The 21,733-nt window shown below is 37.5% G+C and overlaps 1 protein-coding gene across 1 annotated transcript in view; it reads right to left on the bottom strand.

Moving 5' to 3' along the window:
- Nucleotides 1-21,521, bottom strand: part of ZNF804A (zinc finger protein 804A) — an 88,477-nt gene extending 66,956 nt beyond the window's left edge. Inside the window, exon 1 of the mRNA XM_033516154.1 lies at nucleotides 21,383-21,521. Coding sequence (XP_033372045.1) covers nucleotides 21,383-21,463 — 81 coding nt within the window. The 5' untranslated portion in view covers nucleotides 21,464-21,521. The remainder of the gene's footprint in view (nucleotides 1-21,382) is intronic.
- Nucleotides 21,522-21,733: the final 212 nt, after the last annotated feature.

The following is a 21,733-nucleotide window of genomic DNA, read 5'->3' as shown; positions in this document are numbered from 1 at the left end:
CAGCTCTCTAAGTTTAGCAAGTCTCTAGATAATTGCCTTCAGCAATGCTTCTAACTCCTCTCTCCCATGTCTCTAACATTAAGAGCATAATTCTGTATTTTGATTCCTAAAACAGTATGATCCCTTATTCCCACAGTTTCCACACACACATAATCACTACACTCTACTGAAACAGATCCCCAAATTATAATGCCAGGTTTGTCTCTTTCAAAAAAAAAAATAAAATAAAAAATCCAGACAGCTATTAAAAATATACTAAAATAAAAGAGAGAGAAAAAAATTACACTTCAAACTTTGAGCATTGCATTTTTAATCTATCAGAGTACTTTATTCACTTTACAAACACCTGCAGTATCTTTTGCTCTGTGTTGCACTTACACATACCAAATCTGATCATTTAGCATGATTATAATTTACTGCTGATTATAACCATCACTAAATCAACTTAGAACATTACATTGTTTTGACAAAAGCTGATGCCTTTCTTTGCATGAACATCCCAATACCTCTGATATATTTATTTCTGGAAACAGTTTTTGGGAAAACTATAGGTTATTTTTATTCATACTGTCTTGTAAAATTATCTCCCTGTTGGGCTGGCAAATTTTCCATATGTGAAACCCAGAAAAATATGTATTACATTTAGGATTGCACCTGGGTTTGACCAGATTAACATGGTATTCCAATTACATAAAACTTGGAATTTTTAAACTGTCTATTTATGTGGAGATTCATTCACAGATTTTTTTTTTCTTTTTTTTGCATGACCAAGGTTTTAGTAGCACTCTAAAAGCTGCACATATATTTTATCTACTTTACAAGTCAATAATCGACACTGGCATTGACGAGTTTATTACCATAAACTGCAAAGTTAAATGCAAATTTTTCTTCATTGTAATTGCAAATTCTGTGTGTTTTATACATTTTCTAAAAATTCTCTACTTATCTCCCAACTAAATTAAGGGAGAGAAGAACAAACACATCAGGACAGACCAACGATATCTTTCATTTAACATCTGGTCACCAGTACTAAAAGATCTTTTCCAGGTCATTAAAACCATTTCATCAAAGATGCTGGAAAAAAATAACCATTTTCTAAGAAATTTTCTTTTTCCTCCGATCTGCATCTTTTATTTTTAAATTTATTTAAAGAAATGGTGGGGGTGGGGGGAGGCTACTCCCATTTTCACATTCCATCTCCTCTAATTGCAGATCTAAAGGCAGAGACGCTGATTTTTCTTTCATCGTGCTCTTGGCCTCAGAGGTATTCTGGTATTCTGTCAGACTGAATTACCCACGACTTCAAGTTCTTCTCTCAGTTTTAGCTGTCATGTCCTTCAGTTTCAATGGCTGCTCATTCATTGCTGCATCTGAACAATTTTACAAAACCCTTAATTGTTGTGACTTGTGGGGGAGAGGAGGAGCCCTCATTATTTATGGGCGAGGGAACACACTCCTCTGTACCTCCTGCCTTTAATAAAAAATTACACAAAAACCTTTTCACATCCAAAATTACCTTCAGACTTTTCTCACCTTGCACACCTTATTAAAATGGATTCAAAACCTGCTAGCAAAAGCCTTTCAGAGAAATCGGGACTAAAAACATAATTAATGTGTCTACAGAAATGAGCTATGGTATCAAGCTACACATTTAAAGTTGGAGTTTTCACAGTAATTCCTGCAGCACCTAAATGTTAAAATTTGCAGAAATTTAAAATCTAATGTATTTTTGTTCATCTTAACTAGAGAATTACCATGTTTTTAATAGAAGTGTACCACCTTTTCATAGTTCTTTCGCTCCTTTGTTCTGGAAGAAATTCATGAAGTTATAATAAAAATGGTTTAAACTTCATGAATCTCCACAGGGGTATCCAGATCTTTTCCATGCACGAATTTTTTACAAATGTATTTGCCCACAGAATATTGTAAAATAATGACTTCAGGATAAATTATTTCCCCTAGATGAATTCTACCATGTAATGTTTATTTACTTAGACTTACGAATTTGCATGTCAATTGTTTATAAATGAAAAAAAGAAAAAAATAACCTAAAAGAAACACGAAGTGAAGTCAATTATTCAAAATTCATTATTCAAGCAACTACAGTGTGTTTAGATAAGCCCTATTTACAGCTCATTAAGAGCTGACCCAGCTTCAAAAATTCCTGTGTTCTCCACTTCTGCATGAAGTATTAATAAAACCCAACTGCCATCACGATGAGAAATGTGCTGTCTGAAGTGGTCTTTAGGTGATTTGTCTAATGGAGAACCTCTCCTCACTGCCATGAAAGTTCTCCAGGAATACAGTCAGACTTCCATAAAACCTATGGGCAAGACAAATGTATGGAAATTTCCTGCAGCTTTGCTCAGCATCTCTTCATCAGTCACAGCTGATAGAAATCTGGAATGTTTCCTTCTGTTCTCTGCTCTGTCTTCAAGATCTGAATTCTCATAAGAACAGAAATTAATGTTTCCAGGAAGCTCTAACAAACAACCAATATGAAAGAAAATACTCTGATCTACTTTTAATGAACCAACTCTTGGGAAGCAAAGCCAGTGATTTATCTAAGAAGAGACTGAAAAAATTGTAGTAGGACTCTGTAAAAACAGTTGTTAAATTTTATCTCCATACAGGCTAACAACAAATAGTTCTCTTTTAGCCTTTCTGAAGTTTTTTTTCTAACAGTAGAGGCTGCCAGAAGACAATTCATCACAGTTCCCATTTCTAGGAAGTACCACAGAGCACTTGACCCTGCTGGGTGCTGTACATGTATATTAACAGGCAGCCTCAAAGAAATCTACAAAAGGACCCAGCTGGTCAATTGAAGAGAAACATAAAATGAGAAAAGAATAGAAAGATGATTTTGTTGTCACCTACCATCCTCACATCCCTTTAGTCCTCACCTATGCTTCTGACCTGCAATCTTGCTATCAGACAGCATCCAAACACGCTGCTCACAGTTCAACATCTGATCCAGAAAGACTTTGACCAGTAATTGATTGTGCTCATTACTTTGAGAAGAATAGTGGGATACATCATGCTCCAGGGAGACAGAGCTGAGTGCTAAGTACAGTGTCTGGCTCAACACAAAATAAACCCCTGTGTTTCCAAGTTACACCACCCTTCAATGAGGGACACAAAAAACCAGTTCCTACGCTGTTAACCAGAAAGCTCTGAATTTACCCATTTTCCTTCTGCACTGCTAAATAAGCACGTGGCTTTTACAGGTTTTCATCAATACTTTGTGTCCAGTCAGTGCCCTACAGAATTTTATTACGTCAGCCAAATTTGTAATACCATAAAAATGATACCAAGCAAATTTGACAAGGTCTGTTTTCCATAAACCCAGGCTGATTAGCAGTAACTATATTTCCCTTGTTTAATTCTTTATTAATTGAGTCCTTTAGAAACCATTCCATTATTTTGCCTGAGATCAATGTCAGGCTGATAGACTTATAATTATCTGAGCCTTTCCATTTACCCTTTAATTGGCACAACACTAGATTTCTTCCCATCATCTGGAACTTCCTCAACACTTTACAAAAACAAAAGAAAAAATCAACAGAATTGACTCAAAAGCATGATTCAAACAGATTTTTTCTAACTCTCAGAAACTCTCAATTCAAACCTGTTGATTGCAAAATTCTCAGTATTACTATCCATTATTAAGAATCCTTAGTTAAAATTGTAATGAGACCTTGTCATGCTCTTCTGCTGCCTTTTCCAAGTACAGAACACCAACACTTACCCAGAAGTTCTGACATTTCTGCATTATCTTCTCAGACTCTTCTATTTTTCATTCCTATGGCATTATACAAACACTTTCCATTTTTATTACTAATTAAGTGATTAATAACTTTAATTACTTTAAAGTTACAATTAATTTGTTTTATCTATATACATTATTATTATTATTTTGTATATAAAATTCTGGTACAAATGAAAAGAGAAGAGTTTACAACATTGATCCTACCTCACCATTGATTTATTTAGAGGTATATTTCTATACATATATACTATATTTGATGTAGATAATGCATATACATGTGTACTATGGATACATGTGTATGTGTATGTTTACACACACACACATTCCTCAGTAGCTTTCTACAATTCCTGGATTCTGATTCTTATTAACATTAATTAACCCTTGGTTTATTGTTTTTATACCTTGCTTTCAGTGAGTTCTCTATTTAAGTGCCCCAGTTGTTCTCAAAGGCAGCCCCTTCAGTGCCCTGAGCACATGGACATATCTATGCACATCACACAGATTCTCTAAATTCATTCTTGCAGCTCACAGTTCAGCTAATGCATGTTCTTTTGTACTTTGGTTAATTACTCCCTTTGGTACTTCAACCACCACTAATTTTGTCTTTATCCGTGAAAACAAGGCCTATCACAGAACTCTCTAAAAATCTGATTTCATAGAAGGGGATTAATCATTTAAATTTATATACATTATATATATATATATATAAAATTTTCTTTTTTAAGAAACCCAAACAATAGTTAGAAGGCAGCATGATTCCAGTAACATCATACAAACTGAAGTTTCCCATAATAGTGATTTTTCTTCCTAAACCTTACAGGAGGAACTGGCCTTCTGCACATGGTGAGTTAGATCCCCATTTTCCACATCACCTAGCTGTGAATCATTCCAGAGAGTTACTTCATAAAGATATCACATATTTAAAGCCACCACTTCTCTTCTTCTTCCCTCCCCACTTAAATATGTTTTCAGCCTTTCAATCATTTGAATTTTCCCATTAGGCTAGATTATTAGCAACCTGTTCAAATGTAATATAAATTAGGGATTTCATTACTTTTTATTTATTGCAGGCACTTAACATTTGCACAAAGACAAAGAATTCCTTCTTTTCATCTTCTTTGATGTATTGATTAATGTTGTTTTTCAGGATCTTGGTTTTGCCCTAAATTAATGTTTTCACAGGACAGGAGGCCAGTTGGGTGCTGCTTTCAAAGGAAAGTTCTTTTCCAGTTCTACAGTGGATTTTCTGAAATGAGTAATTCTCATTAGGGTGGGATAAAGACAGAACAGCCTCACTACATTGAGGGTCTGGGGAAGACAGAAGTTCAGGAAAGCCTCAGTTATCAATTTTTAATATGACAAGCCAGGCAAGATAGATGAGGAGGAGGAATATCATAAACACAATGCTGAAAACAGGTCACCACCCAATAATATTTATCACATTAGCAATTCCTGCTAGGATTTTGTACCTCTCACCAACTGCTCCATGGGAAACACTGCACCTTTCCATATCACCTTCATTATTTCTGATACTGCCAGAGAGATTCTATCTCATGGTATTTTTAAAAAGGGAATGTCTTTTACATCTTTCTTGTTTTCCTTGTTACAAGATTTACTTGGTTCTTTTTTTTTTCATTTTCTATAGCTGTCCAAGGGTGATTTTATGATGCTTGTTTTCCTCCCAGATTTTCCTCCCAAAATTTGCTGTCCTGAACCAGGACAACAGCTTCATTTAGAACTGGGAAAGAGCCAGGCAGGATTTCATTTTTTTTTTTTTTTTAAATCATGGTATTGTAGAAGTTATGAAAACACCAGGAAAGCAACAACTAACACATTTTTGGCTTTTTCATAACAAAACAGCTAAACACAGTGTGCTAAATCAGGGCAGGAAACATCACCCATGCTCAGCTGGATTAAAGGACCAAGAAAAAGGGAGTACAAAACCAGCTCCAAAGGCAACCTGCATTAATGAATCCAAATGTCCTTCTGCTGACTTGCAAAAAGGTCTGTGCTATGGTGCTCTAGGTGGCTTCATGCCACCAATTCCAAATTTTCCCTGCAAACAAAAAGAATAGAACCTGCACAAGAATTATTCTGATATTGATGAATTCCAGTGTGCAGTAGGAAAAAAATTCTTGGGACATTAGGAAAAGAACACTGCTCCTCTCTCTTGTTACCAGCACAGCCCCTCCAAGCTTTTGCCAGGTATTCCAAAGTGCTGGAATAACCATTTTGACAGCACAAAAGTCCACACTGTGTGAAGATCACAAGGGCACACACTTGGAAAAAACAATGTTAATCCCATTAGGCCACAGACAACCACAGATAAAGCGATTCTCATGCTCCAGAGAAAAGCTATGACATGCTGTAAATTATCACAGATTCAATCATGATGTTACAAAACTATTCCAATTTTAGCATATAGTGAGCATAATTTATTTAGATAAAACCTAAGGCTGGAAAACTATATTACAAAAATAGTATGCCTGGGAAATTGGGGCATTTATTATTAACATATAGAGAGACTTGGCCTTCAAGGCGTTGCAAAAACACTTTTTCTTATTATATTGCTTTTTTGAATGCTACCTAAGGGTGCATTTTCCTTTTCAATAGTCATTTCTTTGCATAATACAAGACTTACTTTACAGTTTGAGAAACTGTTTTTTAAAACAGCAAAGAAGAAAATCACCCTAACTCTGGATGGCAGATCCTACACATATCATGTGAAGAAAAAAACCGAAACAAGACAAAAAACCCACAAACAACAAAAAATGAAAAAAAACCCAAGCAACACTAATTCATAAACAGGCAAGATTTTCATTACATTCCATAAATACACTTGTTTATCCCCTGTAAATAAATGAAATCCAATCATTATTTAACTGCACAGTCTATCTGGCCTCCGAGCTACACAGATGTATTTGAAGGATTTCTTTCTGTTCTGGACTCAATCCATTTTGCAGATACCTTCAGTTCTGCTATTTTCACATGAAAGGAACATCAAGCTAAAAATTAGTATTTATTGCAAATGTTTTTACTTTTGCCTTTTCAACTGTAAATTATTTGTAGCTCTTTATTCCCTGATCTTGAGAGGGTCTGTACAAGCATAAAAGCCACATGTACACCTTGTTCCTTTCCACTTTACCTGCTGCTTGTGCTCATGTAAACAGCAGCTTACTTAGCAGAGGCAGAATGAAAACTACTCAGCTGAAATAAAGAAAATCCAGCCTTAAGGGTTTCCCTGGATAGAAAATGTGTATTATTATATATATTACAAAAATGGAACAAGGCTTTAAGGTATGGTAAATCCCATATATCTGTGTAGCCATTACAATTCTAATCAGGGAGAAATTGTTTTAAAAACATGAATAATGTGGAGAGGATGGATGGCTGGGAGCAGTTACTCATTATTCTAACACAGGAACCACTCACCAGCTAATGACATTAGCACTAGACCAGTTTAGGATGAAAAAAAAGGAGAAGGAGTTCCCCCAGACTGTAGTTAAACCATGAACTTACTGCTACAGGATGCTAAAAATGCTGAAGGGAAGATTAGAAAAAATTACTATAAAAGAGAAAGGTTTGAAAATTGTCATGAACCAGCTTGGGCAGCAGCTGAGCTGGAATGGATTAGAGGTTAGACTTCAGCAACTGCATGTGGCCATTTCTAGAGGCTGAACATTGTGCTGTCACAGAAGTCTTGACAGGTTTTTTTATTTGTCTATTATATAAAGCACTTGGGAGAGTTTAAATCAAAACAGTTACACATATACAAAGTGCTGCTGTTATTACCCATGAGCAATGAATAACAGCACATGACAGATGTCTTTCATACATCATCACAAAAAACTCTCACTCAAAATGATGAGCTGCAGCAAACCTGAAGAGCTTTTCCCTTTTTTTCTCACACAAATATAGTGTGCATCACCTGGGACTCAGAAAGAAATACATGACAGTAATTGAGCTCCTAAGACCCACAGAATGCTTTCTCCAATCCGGAGAGACATGAGCCTTCATAAACTTCCACAAACACGGCTGATAAATTGCACTGCTGGTTAAAAAAACACAACAATTTCTCATTTATTTGGACTTTTCAAACTAAATACTATGAAAACTGAATTAATAAAATCTGAATCTCAGTTAAATGCCAAGGTGACACTGATCATTCAAAGAGACCAGTATGAAAATGGGCTGACATTGACTGCAGCATTGACAGAACTGTGCTATACCACACATCATTTATCTTAAGCTTAGCATCAAAGATTAAACAAAATAAAAAAATATTAAAAATAAAATACATATATATCTATATATATATATATTACCTGCTCACTCTGAAAAAATTATTGTTAATGATTTCCAAACATTCTTAATTTTTGCAATGTTTTATTTTGAAAAACTATTTTCAACCTAGCTGTTCCTTCCATATTCATAGCAAACTTTGCCTCACATCTCCCTTTTCCACAGTGCTGCTATTTAAACCTCTCCTCCTTCACTGCTCCCATGCAGAAAACTCTCACAGGATTTAGCTGTTACACTTCCATGTACTTGCTGTATGGTCTGATTGAATACAGCTCAGTGTGGAAATTAGGAGTGACAGTCAGCAGGAAAGATGACAAACCTCGTAAGAAGCCCATTTCCAAGGAAGGCAGCTTCCCCCTTTACTGCTAGAGCCTGGCATCCTGCAAATATCGAGTTTTGTGCATGTGCCTTGCTTTCTAAACCAGTTTTCTGTCTGGCAAGGTTACTACTGCAAACACGTTTGATTTTCACAGTTACTGGGAACTTTTATATTCCTCTAGGTGAATGCTGTCCTATTAGAAAGCTCCTACACCAGGGTTTTCAGCCAAGGTTTTCATCCTTCACATTTCAGAGCCTTCCTCTGCAGTTAATGAGAAATTAGAAGGTAGCAGTGGTCTGCACTGGTCCCTTTTTACTGGAGATGGTTAAAATGGGAGGGCAGCACTTGCCTCTGAGAGCTTGTGAAATGGAGCTGAAATCTTCCTCAGTTTGTAGATGCCTGAAGATAATTGAGATGAATTTAACACACTGCCTGTAACATGACCTTTTTTTTTCCTTTTAAACATGTTTCTGAGTTAATTTTGGCCAATTTTATATGTTGCTGAGAAGCAACCAGAACTAAGTCACACTTCCAAATGTAAGGAAAATCTGATTCGAATTCTTATAGATGATAATAATAATAATTATCTCAGTTCCACTTTGAACTCAAACGATTTTGGATCTATTCTGAATGGCACAAAATATTGAAGTTAATGAGCATAAACAACCTATTATGGTCTTACAAAATGCAGCTCTGTGGCTTCTGCAGGAGACAGAGCTGGATCTGCCTCAATGCACGCTGTGGAGCTCCTCTTTTCCCAAATAATGTGGTGAATAATGCTCCAATTCCTTTTTCAATCAGACTAGTGATTGTCCAGTATTTTGAGAGCTGATACAGCAATTTGGAAACTCTTAGCAAGACACCAAAATGGCAACTGCAATTGAAACTAAGCAGCAGATGAGGGCAATTCATAAAATGACTGTGAAATATGAAAGGGCACAAAATCAGAACTGGCATAACACTGCAAGGAAAAGAAAATACCATGCAAAAGTAGGCTTGGCAAAATACAAACTTTAAAAGCTTTTATCATGAGCTTTCTTCTACTATCTATTGCACCTCTGCTAACCTGGGAGAAGGTACAGCAAAATTTGAAGCAACACCTTTTGATTTTCCACTGACCCACACAAATATCCCTCATTAATTAGCCTTTTCCATTATACTGCTCCAAAACACATCCTCCAGCTCAGAGACATTCCAGGTGAAGTTCTTTGTTTCTTCACCCTCTTGGAGAGCTGCACCTCTAAGGCAGCCTGAACGTTTGCAGCTTCTTTGAGAGAGTTTCCAGAGCACTGGGCACAGGTGCTGACGTCCTGTAAGAGTTACTAAGGGTTTTCTGACACACAGCAGGTGATTTTTGATCCTGTGCTGGCTGGCAGAAGGTCTGAGAAGAACCCAGCAGCTCGGTCCCACCAAAGATGTAAACTGTCGGGCAGGATGAGGAAAGGAAGATGCTCGGTGGGGAGCTCTCTTCACCAAGTCCTTCAGCTCCAGTCACCTTCCCAAGAGGAGCTGGGGAATGTCCCACTGTCACCTTCCAGCCTTCCCTGAGGAGCTGCAGCAAAGCAGCACAGGGGCAAGGCCACGCTCAAGGTCTCCATCACCCCCAGTCAGGCGGGATTTGGCCTCCGGTGAGGATGCGCTGCACAGCCCCTTCAGACTCAATTTTATTTTTTTTTTCTTTTCTTTTTTGGTAAGTGAAGGGCAAAATAGGATCTTCTTGAAATTGTTTGAAGTGGATTGACATTTTTCAGTTGAAGACTGTTGTTAGTTTCACAGCAGGTCTAATTTTTAAATTTAATGTTCTAGCGCATATGAAAAGGAAAGCATCCTAGGGGGATAATAACTTTTAGCAATCAATTGATTGCTGTAGCTGTGGGTTTTGCAGGTACAATGTCTTTAAGAAGGCTGTAAAATACTAAAATTGTAGCCTTCAGTTGTACAGATTATCTGAGGTTGCAGGACAATTTGCTGATCTGTTTTAGATTTATTTTTTTTAATAGCAAATAGGCCCTGGTAAATAAAGCAGCAAATGGTCAGCAGGTCAGAAAGCACTGCCTATTTTATACTGTCACTCCAGGGGTTTGATGGTTTCTTTTGTTCATCTTTTTTTTTTGCCTTTGTAGCCACTTGGAAGAAAAATTGTTTTATATTTAACTCAGAGGAAAAAAATATGATTAACCTGGACTTTTTTAACTGCAAGTTCTACCCAGTCAACTGAAATAGTTTAATATCCTATTAATACTAGAGCAGTGAATGGCTCTCCGGACCTACCATTTCCTTGGGTCCATCACTTTTGACTTCTTCTTCCTAGAAACATATATTTATATTATACAGAGTAGTATACAGAGGACAAGATATTAAAATTTTTAGCAGTGTATAATAAATACCCTGTAGCACATTTTCCACACAAAATACAGCCTCTCAGGTGGAAAACACATCTTCAGGCTTGTGTTCACATTAGATGAGTATCATTTAGAATGGTAAAGAGAAATTAAATGCTCAAGGACATTACTGCTGACTAATGTTATTGTTATATGCAATTGGCCATTAGGAGGGGAAAAAAAAAAAACAAGCTGCTTTCTAAATGCCTGTTACATTTACAAAATTTTAGCTTTAGTGGAAACTCAAGTTTCCATATACACAATTCCCATGACTTGAATAAATTTTGGCTTTAATACTCTGTTTCAGGCTCTTCTAGGTTCCAATTAGAGTCAGTAAGTACTAGTTAAAATCAAGGAACAGAGAAATGTGGAAGTCACCAGTTATGGATCCAGAATGAAGCCTGCCTGTGGCTTGCTTCACAAACCCAGGTGAATTTGGGTGCCTGCTGTGTGCCAGGCATTGGGAGATGTGATGAGGCAGTACAGGTAGTGCTGTTTATAAAAACTGGCTTTCAAGAGAAACTCTTGTTTGGACACTAGTTATCATGCACCAAACTAGTCTGAGAGCAGGGCTTCTAACTTTCCATTTACACATGTAATTCAGGGAATATGCCATCCTGGGAGCTGCTCAGTTCACACAATTTACAGGCACTTGGCAAATAGAAGACTTGCAAGTTTACAGGAAGATTCATTCAGTGTTAGATCAGTCTCCTCATCTCCCAATATTTCTTTCTGTCCCACATGTAATGGCCAAATGCATTCTGCTGTACCTCTGTATCTGCTGCTCTTAGACAGGCTTAGAAATGAAAAAATAGGTGATAACACACTTCCATGTAAACTGAACTCATGAGACTGCCAGAGAGACCTCTAGATTAAAACAATACATGCATAGGAAGATCTCAACCCAGACTGCAATCACAATCAATCAGTGAGATAAGTCTATGTTATTAAAAATAGATTGAATCTTTTTATTTAATTACTTCATCTCAAATACACGATGTAAGAGATGAACTTGCATTTAAAAACTCAAAGTTCTGGACTGCTTGAGCTTAATAATGACAAAATAATCAGTTGCAGATGCTTTCACTTAACATTCAAAAATACCCCATGGAACTGCAAGATTTAATTTTATGGTCATCTGTCATTTTAATGATGTGCTTGTTACAATGCAGAACATCTCTGTCCTACTTGCCTGGTTATAGAAAACATACCAAACTAAATAGGGAAGCATTTAGCTGCACTTCATCTGCCTTGTATCATTAACAAGGAATACATGTCCTTGGGATAGGAATTACTAGTACATCTGCACTTCTTAAAGGAAAACCATAAATCTTTGCTATTCAAGTATAATTTAAGTCTGTCTTATTTACTTTTGTTTTCCCCTTCCAGCCTTTAATTTCAAGCAACCTAACCCATCCTATATGCCTCCCATTTTTATCTGTCCACTGCATTTCCTTCTGTTTTGGATGGGAGAGAACAAAGAAATCTTGTGGGACTGCATGTGTTTTGCCAGGAACACCATAAACTATTCATTTTCAGGGAGCATTTTACATTTCACATTTACAGGGAAGGGGAGCTTTTCTCCTGCCTACAAGGCAACCTGTGGATCTTCAGTAACTCTAAAAGAAGCCATAAGGAAGGACTAAAATTAATTTGCAGAATATGTTACAGGTCAGATTCTCCACAGTCTTTAGATTCCAAGCCCTAACATCTACTGAAGCTGGAAATGTAACCAAAGATCCCTCCTAAGGGTCAAGCATACATTCATGGACTGTTTCTTGCTCCCTCCCAAAACCCAGCCTAAGACAAGATTAAATTTTTATTGGAATGTGTGTAGGCAAAAATACTTCTGTGGAAGAAGGGAAAATAGGTCATACAATATGTTACATTAAGAATATGCTTGGGATCTAATAACACTTGAAATGAAATAGTGGTAGCTCTCTGTATCTTTGCACAGGAATAAATTAGGACAGGGAGGAAAAGACAGTCTTTGGGTCTAACATGGCCTTTTCCTTCAGGTTTCAAAAGTCCAGCTGGAATCACTGCCCTGACTGGAAACCAGACAAAGAAATGCAGATACCAAATCAGCTTGCCACCAGAAACATCAGCATTAATATATATAATTATTTAAGATCTGTGTCCTTTTAAGCTCATTACACCATTACAAGTACCTTATAATATTCTTGTTTTTCCTGTCTATCCAGAGAGAAGCTAGTCCTACAAAGATTGAGAGTACTTTTTTTTTAAGACAACTTGCAACAATAAGAAAGAAATAATATATATAATATTATATATATATAATATATAATTACTTATATAAAACTACAAGTTAATTCCTACTTTTCTGCTTCCTTCTGTGTTAGAAATCAACCTTTAAGACTCAGAGCAGAAAGCTGCTACTGAGCAGCTAGAAAAAGATCTGGAGGAAGTAGAGGAGTGTCCACGTTCTCCAAATAGCAGCTTCTAGGAACTTGATGCCACCTACAAATAAATACCCAAGTGCATCAGGGCAGTGAAAAAATGACTGCAGTTGATGCTGTTACTCCTGGTACCACTGCACCACTATTCCACATACTGAAAAAGATTGGTTCAAAAGGACATGCCCAGATCCATGGACTGAGCCAGAAGGGATAGCACAGAACTCAATCCTTATTTTTAGGTCCCTGCTCTAAGGGAAAAACTTAAGCAAATATTTCCTCTCAAGCAAAGCCTCATCCTCCCACTGAGATAAGGGTGATAGAGCAATTAACACTTCACATGTGTCCATGTTACTTTTATAAAGCCTCTTGGGATAAACCAGGGGCTGCTGCCTCTAGAGCCCAATATAACAGTACAAGCAGAGCATCAGCCAGACGTGACAAAAGGCAAAGCCAGAGAGGCAGGCACCCAAATGCCAAAGCAAATTCATCCCCACTAGCACTCTGGCTCTTACTTCCCTCCTTGCTGCCACTGAACTTAAACATTAAAGCTAATATTTTTCCACAGGAATGAAATTTCAATTTATCTGCTCCAAGGTAGTAAGACATTAATATAAACCTGTCTTTCTACCTAATATTTCTTCTCCATCCATATTAAAGAACCCAGATCAGCTTTACATCAGCAGCTTGCAACAAACAACCTCACTCCCTATAAAAAAGTGGTAGCAAGTATTATTTACTCTTCTCCAACATGTTGTTACTCCTGAGTTTTCTTTTTACTAGACCTGATGATAGGCACAACAGAGAGTATTTCAACATTGCCATCTGTCTCCTTGGCACTTCACACCAAGTGAGTCGCTGCCACTTTGATGGTAAATTAGAACTTCCCACCAGATATGTTAAGAGGCTGCTGACAGGTTGTCCTGTCTCCCTCAATACCTTCTTCCCTTGAGTCTATTTTTGACAATGGAGACTCTGAGCATCTTAAAAACAAGTATCTGCATGATATGTATTGAACTGCAGGAATCATCAACAATATGCAGCCTGAAGAAATCCTCTCATAAAGGACTTTGACAGCATTGTTAAGTCTATGACACTACTGCTGGTACATCTGAGGTGTTCTCAGGAGGGGTGGTCACCAAGAGGCTCGTGGTAGTGCTTGGGAGGAAGAAGACAGACATGTGGTGGAACAGACCAGCTCAGAGAAGTTGGAAACTGTAAAGTGAGGATCAGCCCACGCCTGAACTAAACTGCTAAACACCAGTGCTGCATGTCAGCATGTTCTCTTAAATCCACCTCCCTTCCAACATAAATCATGAGAGCTATGTTAAGAAAGTTATAGTCCCGGTTTCTCACCACTGATTGCACTCTTGTCTGAGACAATCTAATTCTTTATTTCAACTTCAATTTCTGCACTGGAGGACATATAACTCTACTTGGCAGCTGAGCTCAGAGATGTGCAGACCTTGCACTCTAGTGCTGCAGGGAGGGCTATTACCCTGGTAATAGCAGATACCTCAAGGGACCAGAAAATATTGAGGATACATTCTTCTGTTGTTGTTGGGAGGTGAGAGACAAGATTATTCTGAGGGTCTGCTCAGTTCAAAGCAAAGAAAACACAGATCTCCCGAAATCTTTAAAAACAAAACCTTTTTCCCAACACTTTTCTAAGCACCAAAGCCAGGCTTTTCAGGTCAAATATACGACTTTAAAAAAAAATAAATAAACTCATTTCAACTCCAAATAAAGTTAAGTGCAAGATAAGGCTAAAAAGATGGTAAAAGTAGTCACAGACCCTGTGCAGGACATCCCAGCAATCCCACCCTGTGCCTCAGAGCTTTTTCTAAATGCTTCTTGAGCTCTGGAGGAGCTGGACTCTCATGATCCATGTGGCTCCTTTCCAGCTCAGTACATTCTAAGACACCAAGTTACTTCAGGGGGATGTAGATTTCATTTAGGAAAAGTGATAAAGAAGTGATTTAATAAAAATAACCCATTTAGAACAATGAGACAAGTATTAAAAACAGCACACAAGGAGAGAGTTATGCTGTCCAGTGAAGTCCCTCACTGAGCAAAAGGACAAAATCCACACACTGGATTTGTGTGCAATCAAAGTGAACTATACAAAAACATTTATTATGTCATACTAAACTATGGGAAAGGAAAATAAGATGCAACACCAATTTCTAGCCTGATACTGAGAGAAATCCAAGAAGAATCGAACTATTCACAGAGGATTCTATTCCTGACAAAAAAGTAAATTAATATTTCATAGTCTTTGATTGAAATACTATTTTCAGTCTTTCGATATATTTTCATTACTATCTTATATTTCTTACATGAAAAGACTGGCAGAATGAGGTATAATATATTGTTCCATTTCTGAATGTGGAAAATGACAGGACACCTCTTCGCATCATTTTATTTAACTAATTCTGAGTAGAGAATTCAGAGCACTTAATGATTTTCTTAGTGAATTAAAAATTTCAAAAGCTACAAATTTCTCATAAATTTCCACTTGGTATTGAGGATGCTCAGACCAGGCAAGAGCACTCTGTGGATGGAGCTGCCTGATGCCGGGCACGTAAATGACTTTACACAAGTAAGTATGAAAAACAAGCAAAACCAAGCTGAAAAACACTGCCAAATTTGTCATGTGTGGGCTGTCAGGAAGGCAGGGATCTCCAAAATGCACCTCTCCCCTGATGGACACGGACTGGAAAGGTAAGGCTAGGGATGAAGCAATGTTTACACCAAAACAGCAGAGCATTAGTATGACAGGTTTATTGGGAGAGCAGCCTAGGCAGCTGTTGATTTCCCTGGACTATTATTCACTCAGGTTTCTACTCTGAACTGGTTTCCAGCTCCTCTGGAAGGTGCTGGGTTAGCTGGACACCAGAGCCCACCTTTGCCCACAGTTTCAGTCCAGTTCAGCATCTGTTTAAGCCTATCTGGCACATTATACAACACAGTCCATTATTCAAAGTGTCTGTGCAGCAGAGGATTTGCTTTCTCATGTTTGCTGCTCATCAGTTGGGTAAGAAACTTAGAGGTGCAGCCTAAGGATTTAATTCAGGAACAAACTGGTGCAACACAGCTCCCCCAGAGGATTTAAGCTACCATGTTAACATTACTCCTCATGTCCTGGGGGCATGTTCACTTACCTGGACTTAATCATCCAAACATGGTATTCTTTATGCTTTTTTCCCTGAAAAACCACTCTTCCCAGATTAAACAAATTAATAAATTTACAGTGTTCAAATTTTGAGGCTTATATTCCAAGTTCCTATCACCAAATTTGATAAACCATTGAAGCCTTTGAAGATTAATTGTTTGGCACTAGGGAGGAGTTAGGAAATTAATTGTTATCAACTATTATCTCTATACCCTAAATATCAGGAAGTCTAAGTCATTAACTTACCTAATTAAACACACATAAACAGTGCTTGTTAAAGACAAATACAAAGTAAGTTTAATTTCACAATAGGCATATTCCATCCTTTATCAGGTTTAAACTCTGGGCACTTCAATTCCTCCTCAGCTGTTCTGCTCTTGTTTAACACATCCTGTAATCTGCCAGGAGAAAAATGCCTCCAGAAACAGTAAACTCCTTTAGGCCACAGGCTAAAATCATGCAAGAAAATAAAGGCAAAATACCTGCATCATCTTTTATAAGATTTGCTTCCTTCCTTCTGCTTTACAGCATGCATAAACTAAAAACATTAAGTGTTCCTCAAACAAATTTGTTAAGACTCAAATTCACATACAAGACAGATTTACATACAAATTAACCATACTATTTACAGTATGTTGGGTCAAATTTGCATCTGAATCTGAAGTAATTTAATAATTAGGAATAATTAGGAATCTTGGGTTTGTCTTACAGCAAGTTAGGTTTTAGTTAGGTGCTGATATTCACAAGAAAACAAAAAACCATGGAGCTGCTAAGGAAGACAAGAAACAACAAATCTAAAGGGGAGAAAGAAAAATAAAGAGGAAACTTCTCTCCAGTTCTTTTAAGCAACTTCAAGATAAGATGAAGACAATGTTTATTGCAATTCTTCATTAAAAATGGAGGATTTTTCATCTTTCAATAAATAGAAAATATTTCTATTTATAATTGAAGTTAAATATCAGTGGTTTTGCATAATTTGGAATGACTTTGGAATGAGATTGAAGGAACATGAGGATTTCCATTTTCACTGCTTTTAGCACTGAAATACAACCACATTTTCCAGTTTTCACTGTGTTTTTGTCCTCCACATCTGATAAAAGTGTTTCATTGTTCTTTAGTGCTATATGTTTATACATACCAATATAAAAATACAAGTTTTTAGTCATGGAAAGGTAGGTGAAAGGAGCCATGAAACCCCCCCTTTTAGCTAAAAATCAGGGATTTGCAACAGCAAAGAGCACTAGGTATCCCAGATGTTTAAAAGCAACAATCTGACTACTGGTTCACTGCATGAGAGTGGATTAACTTGTATCTGAAACCTCAATATGATCTGATGTTCTAGGAGAAAAATTGCAAATTTTTAATTTTTCAGTATTTACTGATGAATCAAAAAAGACCCAACCTGTCAAGCATGTCCAGAACAAGCCATTGAAATCTATCAAATCCGTCATTCAGCAATGAAAGCTATGCTGCACAGATACTTCTGTCTTACAAATGACAAAATTCACTGCCATAAATATTCATGGCCATGAATATGGATTATTATATCCCATCTTTTCTCTCCACTTTACAAATGTCTAGTGTCCAACACTGACTTTGTCTCAATCAAGCAATTCTGAGGGCAGCAATTCACCAATATAGTGACAGCATGGATATACAATAAACCAACAGTATTTTACTGCAAAATTACTTTTCCCAGACTGTATTCCTTATTACAGTGCCTTCACTCATTGGCTTTTCTCAGCCCCATTTTCTATCTGCAGATTTATATCTGATATTTGTATGTTTCTCGAAAAATGAAGTTTTTTTCATGAATTCATTGTAACACCATCACAAAGCTCCCTCATTCTCCTCCCTCTTCTCTTAAAAACCAAGCCAACCAGCCTATTTTCCTGCAGGCAGCCACATGCAGCATGCTCAGCAGAAAGAAGATCCACAGCATTCTGTTCCATAAACCAGGCAGGACGTGGGGAGGGATTTACCATGTGAGATACCCCAATGTGACTAAGGCTCCAAGAGCATTTACAATTGTCTTGGTACTGCCCAGTATTTCCTAAAAATGAACCAATCTGAGCAGAAAAGGGAGGGATGCTCCCCAGATTGCAAGCTTTGGTTCAGACACAGCACCACGAAGTGTGTGCACAGACAAGGATCATTTCACAGACTCTTCAGAGCAGTCTCCGAGACAGCTTCTCTTAAGCTGCATCACACCAAAACCGTGACACCTATTACTGCATTTTCCTCTTGCAACCAGGACAAAGGCTGAGACAGAATGAGGGCAAAATCTCCACAAAGAAGCCAACCTGTTCAGATTGAGAAGCAAAATCACACAGGGGAAAAAAAAAAAATTCTTTAAAACACCCCTAACAAACAAAAAAAATCCACTTGACTTTTTCTGCCAAACAATAATGTTAACTCATTTAATAAGGCTCTGACATTTGCTTTCAGAACCACCTGGGACCTGAAAATAAAGCTTAGTGTGCAGCCTGCAGTCACACCTATTATTACAAAATCCAGAGCCCACTTCTGTATGCCATAAAGGATTTTTTTATATTCTGAGTTTCTCAGTGAGCTGCTCCCTCCAGCATCTGTGGCAGCCTGGCAAAATCTCTCCTCAGCTGCAGGATGTGACTGTAGATATGTCTTCAGACAAGATAGATTATATCCCACAGAAAACAGGAGCAGGCAGATGCCTCTGAACCACATAGCAGCATCAAGAAATAGGACTAAAGTAGAGTTAGGGGCCTGTGACCTTCACTGATTAGAAACAGAAATAATCCAGAGTAAGTTGCTTTCTTGGACTGAAAACAACTTAATAGGATGACTTTGACTGCTAGGTGACACAAAGAATAGTATTTGATGTCAATAAACATAATGGTTGTGCATTATGTCAGGCTTCTTCCTGACCATAACCACCAGAATTTGGACAGAAAGTTCTAGTTCTGCTTACTGAACAGAAATTAAAATGTAAGCTTACAGTTTCAATGTAAGAATTAGATTATCAGAGAATCATGGAATGGCTTGGGTTGGAAGGGATCTTAAAGATCATCCAGTTCCAACCCCCCTGCCACAGGCAGGTTTTTACTAGAGCAGGTTGGTCAGAGCACCATCCAGCCTGGATTCACCTTGAGATTGACCTCATCTCAATATGACATGAATAAAGAACCAGAATTCAGAACCATTCGCTTGTCAAAACTTGTGAACATCCATTTTAAAAATCACATTTATCCTTTATTCATCTACTTTGCATATTGTTTCCCAAATATTGCTCTATGCTTTCAGTTTAAAATAAATCCTGCTAATTATTTTTCTAGCCTAGCAAACACTGTGCCTTTACTAGTCTCTTTCCCCCTTGTCACTAACTTTGTTTTTGTCATACAATTACAGGAATAAAGGTTGATTGCTGGATTTTTATTCTCCAGATGTATTAGACAATTAACTGCCTGGTGAACTAAAAGCCAGTGTAGTGTTTGGAGTTTATGAATCACTTTAAGGTTATGATTAGAAGGACACGTGGAAAAAGTCACTGATCACCATCAGATAGTGTCATTAGCATTCTCAGCTGGCTGCCACAAATTAAGAATGCAGGAACTTTAAAAAACCTCATATAAAGAGTGAAAGACAACAACAGGCTAAGTCTCCTCTGAATTTCCATCATCAATTTCCATCTGACTTGCTGCCAGCCAAATCTGCTCTGATACCTGGAGCAGTGGAGCTTGCTCCCAGTGCCTCAGGATCTGAACTCATCACCTCTGCTCCAAGAGTCTGCAGCTGAAAGCAGCACGAAAAGTGCTGCACTGCCACTGCTTTGGAGACCTGACCTAGGATTTCAGCACTTAAACACTTCAGTCTTTAAAGCTTTGTGCGGATACACCAGCTCCAGGTGCCTTCCATCACCTCAGCACACACTCCCATAAAGCTGGAACAATTCCTCACAGTAAGGTCTGTACTCACACTATGTAACTTGTTTGGAGTAAGCAGAGATTGAATACACTTTTACAATTTCTGGTACTTTTAAATAGCTGTGAAAACACACAAAGCCCTGTAACAAATGAATATTCTGTGGTTACCAAGTCCATGACATTTTGTTGCCCTCAGTTAAACCTGTTCCCTTGCTGTTTCTGACTCCTCACACATCAGAGCCATCTGTCATGAATAAGTGTTTGGTGAGAAGTCTTGCACGTGAACTTTTTTCTTCTCTCCCGTCACTTCCTTTAGGTGTTTGCTGTCCCTTTCAACCCAACACAAAACCTTTACAAAACTGAGAGAAGTCGAGGGCAGCAAACACTGTCTATTCAGTTCAGAGTCTGGGTCTGGGGGTGTTTCCTGAAGGCAAACTAGAGTTTCTTAAAATTATGTGCTGTACCCTGAAGCTATTGATATATGCACCCATGGCTGGCTTGATTGAATTTTAGTGTTCAGACAATTCTTTCACACAATATGCACTACTTTTTTTAATGAGTATCACAGTACTCCATAAAAATTGTCTTTTGTATAACACCTAAATGTGCTAGAAAGGTTAATATGGTGCTTTATAACACACAGGCTGATGACAGGAAGTAAAAATGCTATTCTGAAAAGCAGGAATGTCAACACATCTCCAAAGACATTTAATGACACAAAATTAAATGTTACCAACTGCTGAGTCAAAAGAAAGGCTTCTTGAATTCAAGGGATGAAATAAAAATTTTTAAAAAGGGCAGAAATCATATTTAAAAGTGTAATAATCTACTTAATGCAACTTTACAGAATGCTTTTAACACACATAAGCTTCTAAAAACACTGGTAATTTTCTTTATGCTGCAATAATTTCAAAAGGTCCAAAAACTGAGGGTCCCACAAACACAGACCATTAACTTTTTGAGGCAATTAGCAGCTAAGCCTCCATATCCCTTGGCAAATTACAAAACTTTCAGAAGAACCTTATTTTTTTAGAGGAGAATCCTGACTTTATATTCAATTTCAGAAATAGGGATGCACACATGTATATAAGGAGGCACACACTGTCACACTACTTACGAATGCAGGTGTATTTATAGAGAAGAAATAATTCACAGGGTGAGAGTGTACATCTGTAGACACACAGGCTTGCAAATGCATTCCAGCAGATATTTAAAAGTAACATCCATTAAATTTTCCTGATGCAATCCTCAAAGTTTCAGGAGGATGACAGGGTTTCCTGGGAAGTAAAAAGGAAGGTGGCAAAAGCCTTAACATTTCCTTTACGTACTAGAATGCAGGAATGACAAATACTTAAAACAAACAAAAAAAAAAATTAAACATCAATCTTCCAAAATCTAAAGATGATCTACAAGAAAGCTGGAGAGGGACTTTTTCTGAGGGCAAGTAGTGACAGGACAAGAGGGAATG

The sequence above is a fragment of the Parus major genome, chromosome 7 (assembly GCF_001522545.3).
Source record: "Parus major isolate Abel chromosome 7, Parus_major1.1, whole genome shotgun sequence".
NCBI lineage: Eukaryota > Metazoa > Chordata > Aves > Passeriformes > Paridae > Parus > Parus major.
The sequence above is the reverse complement of the archived record's forward strand: the minus strand, read 5'-3'. Positions and strand labels throughout refer to the sequence as shown.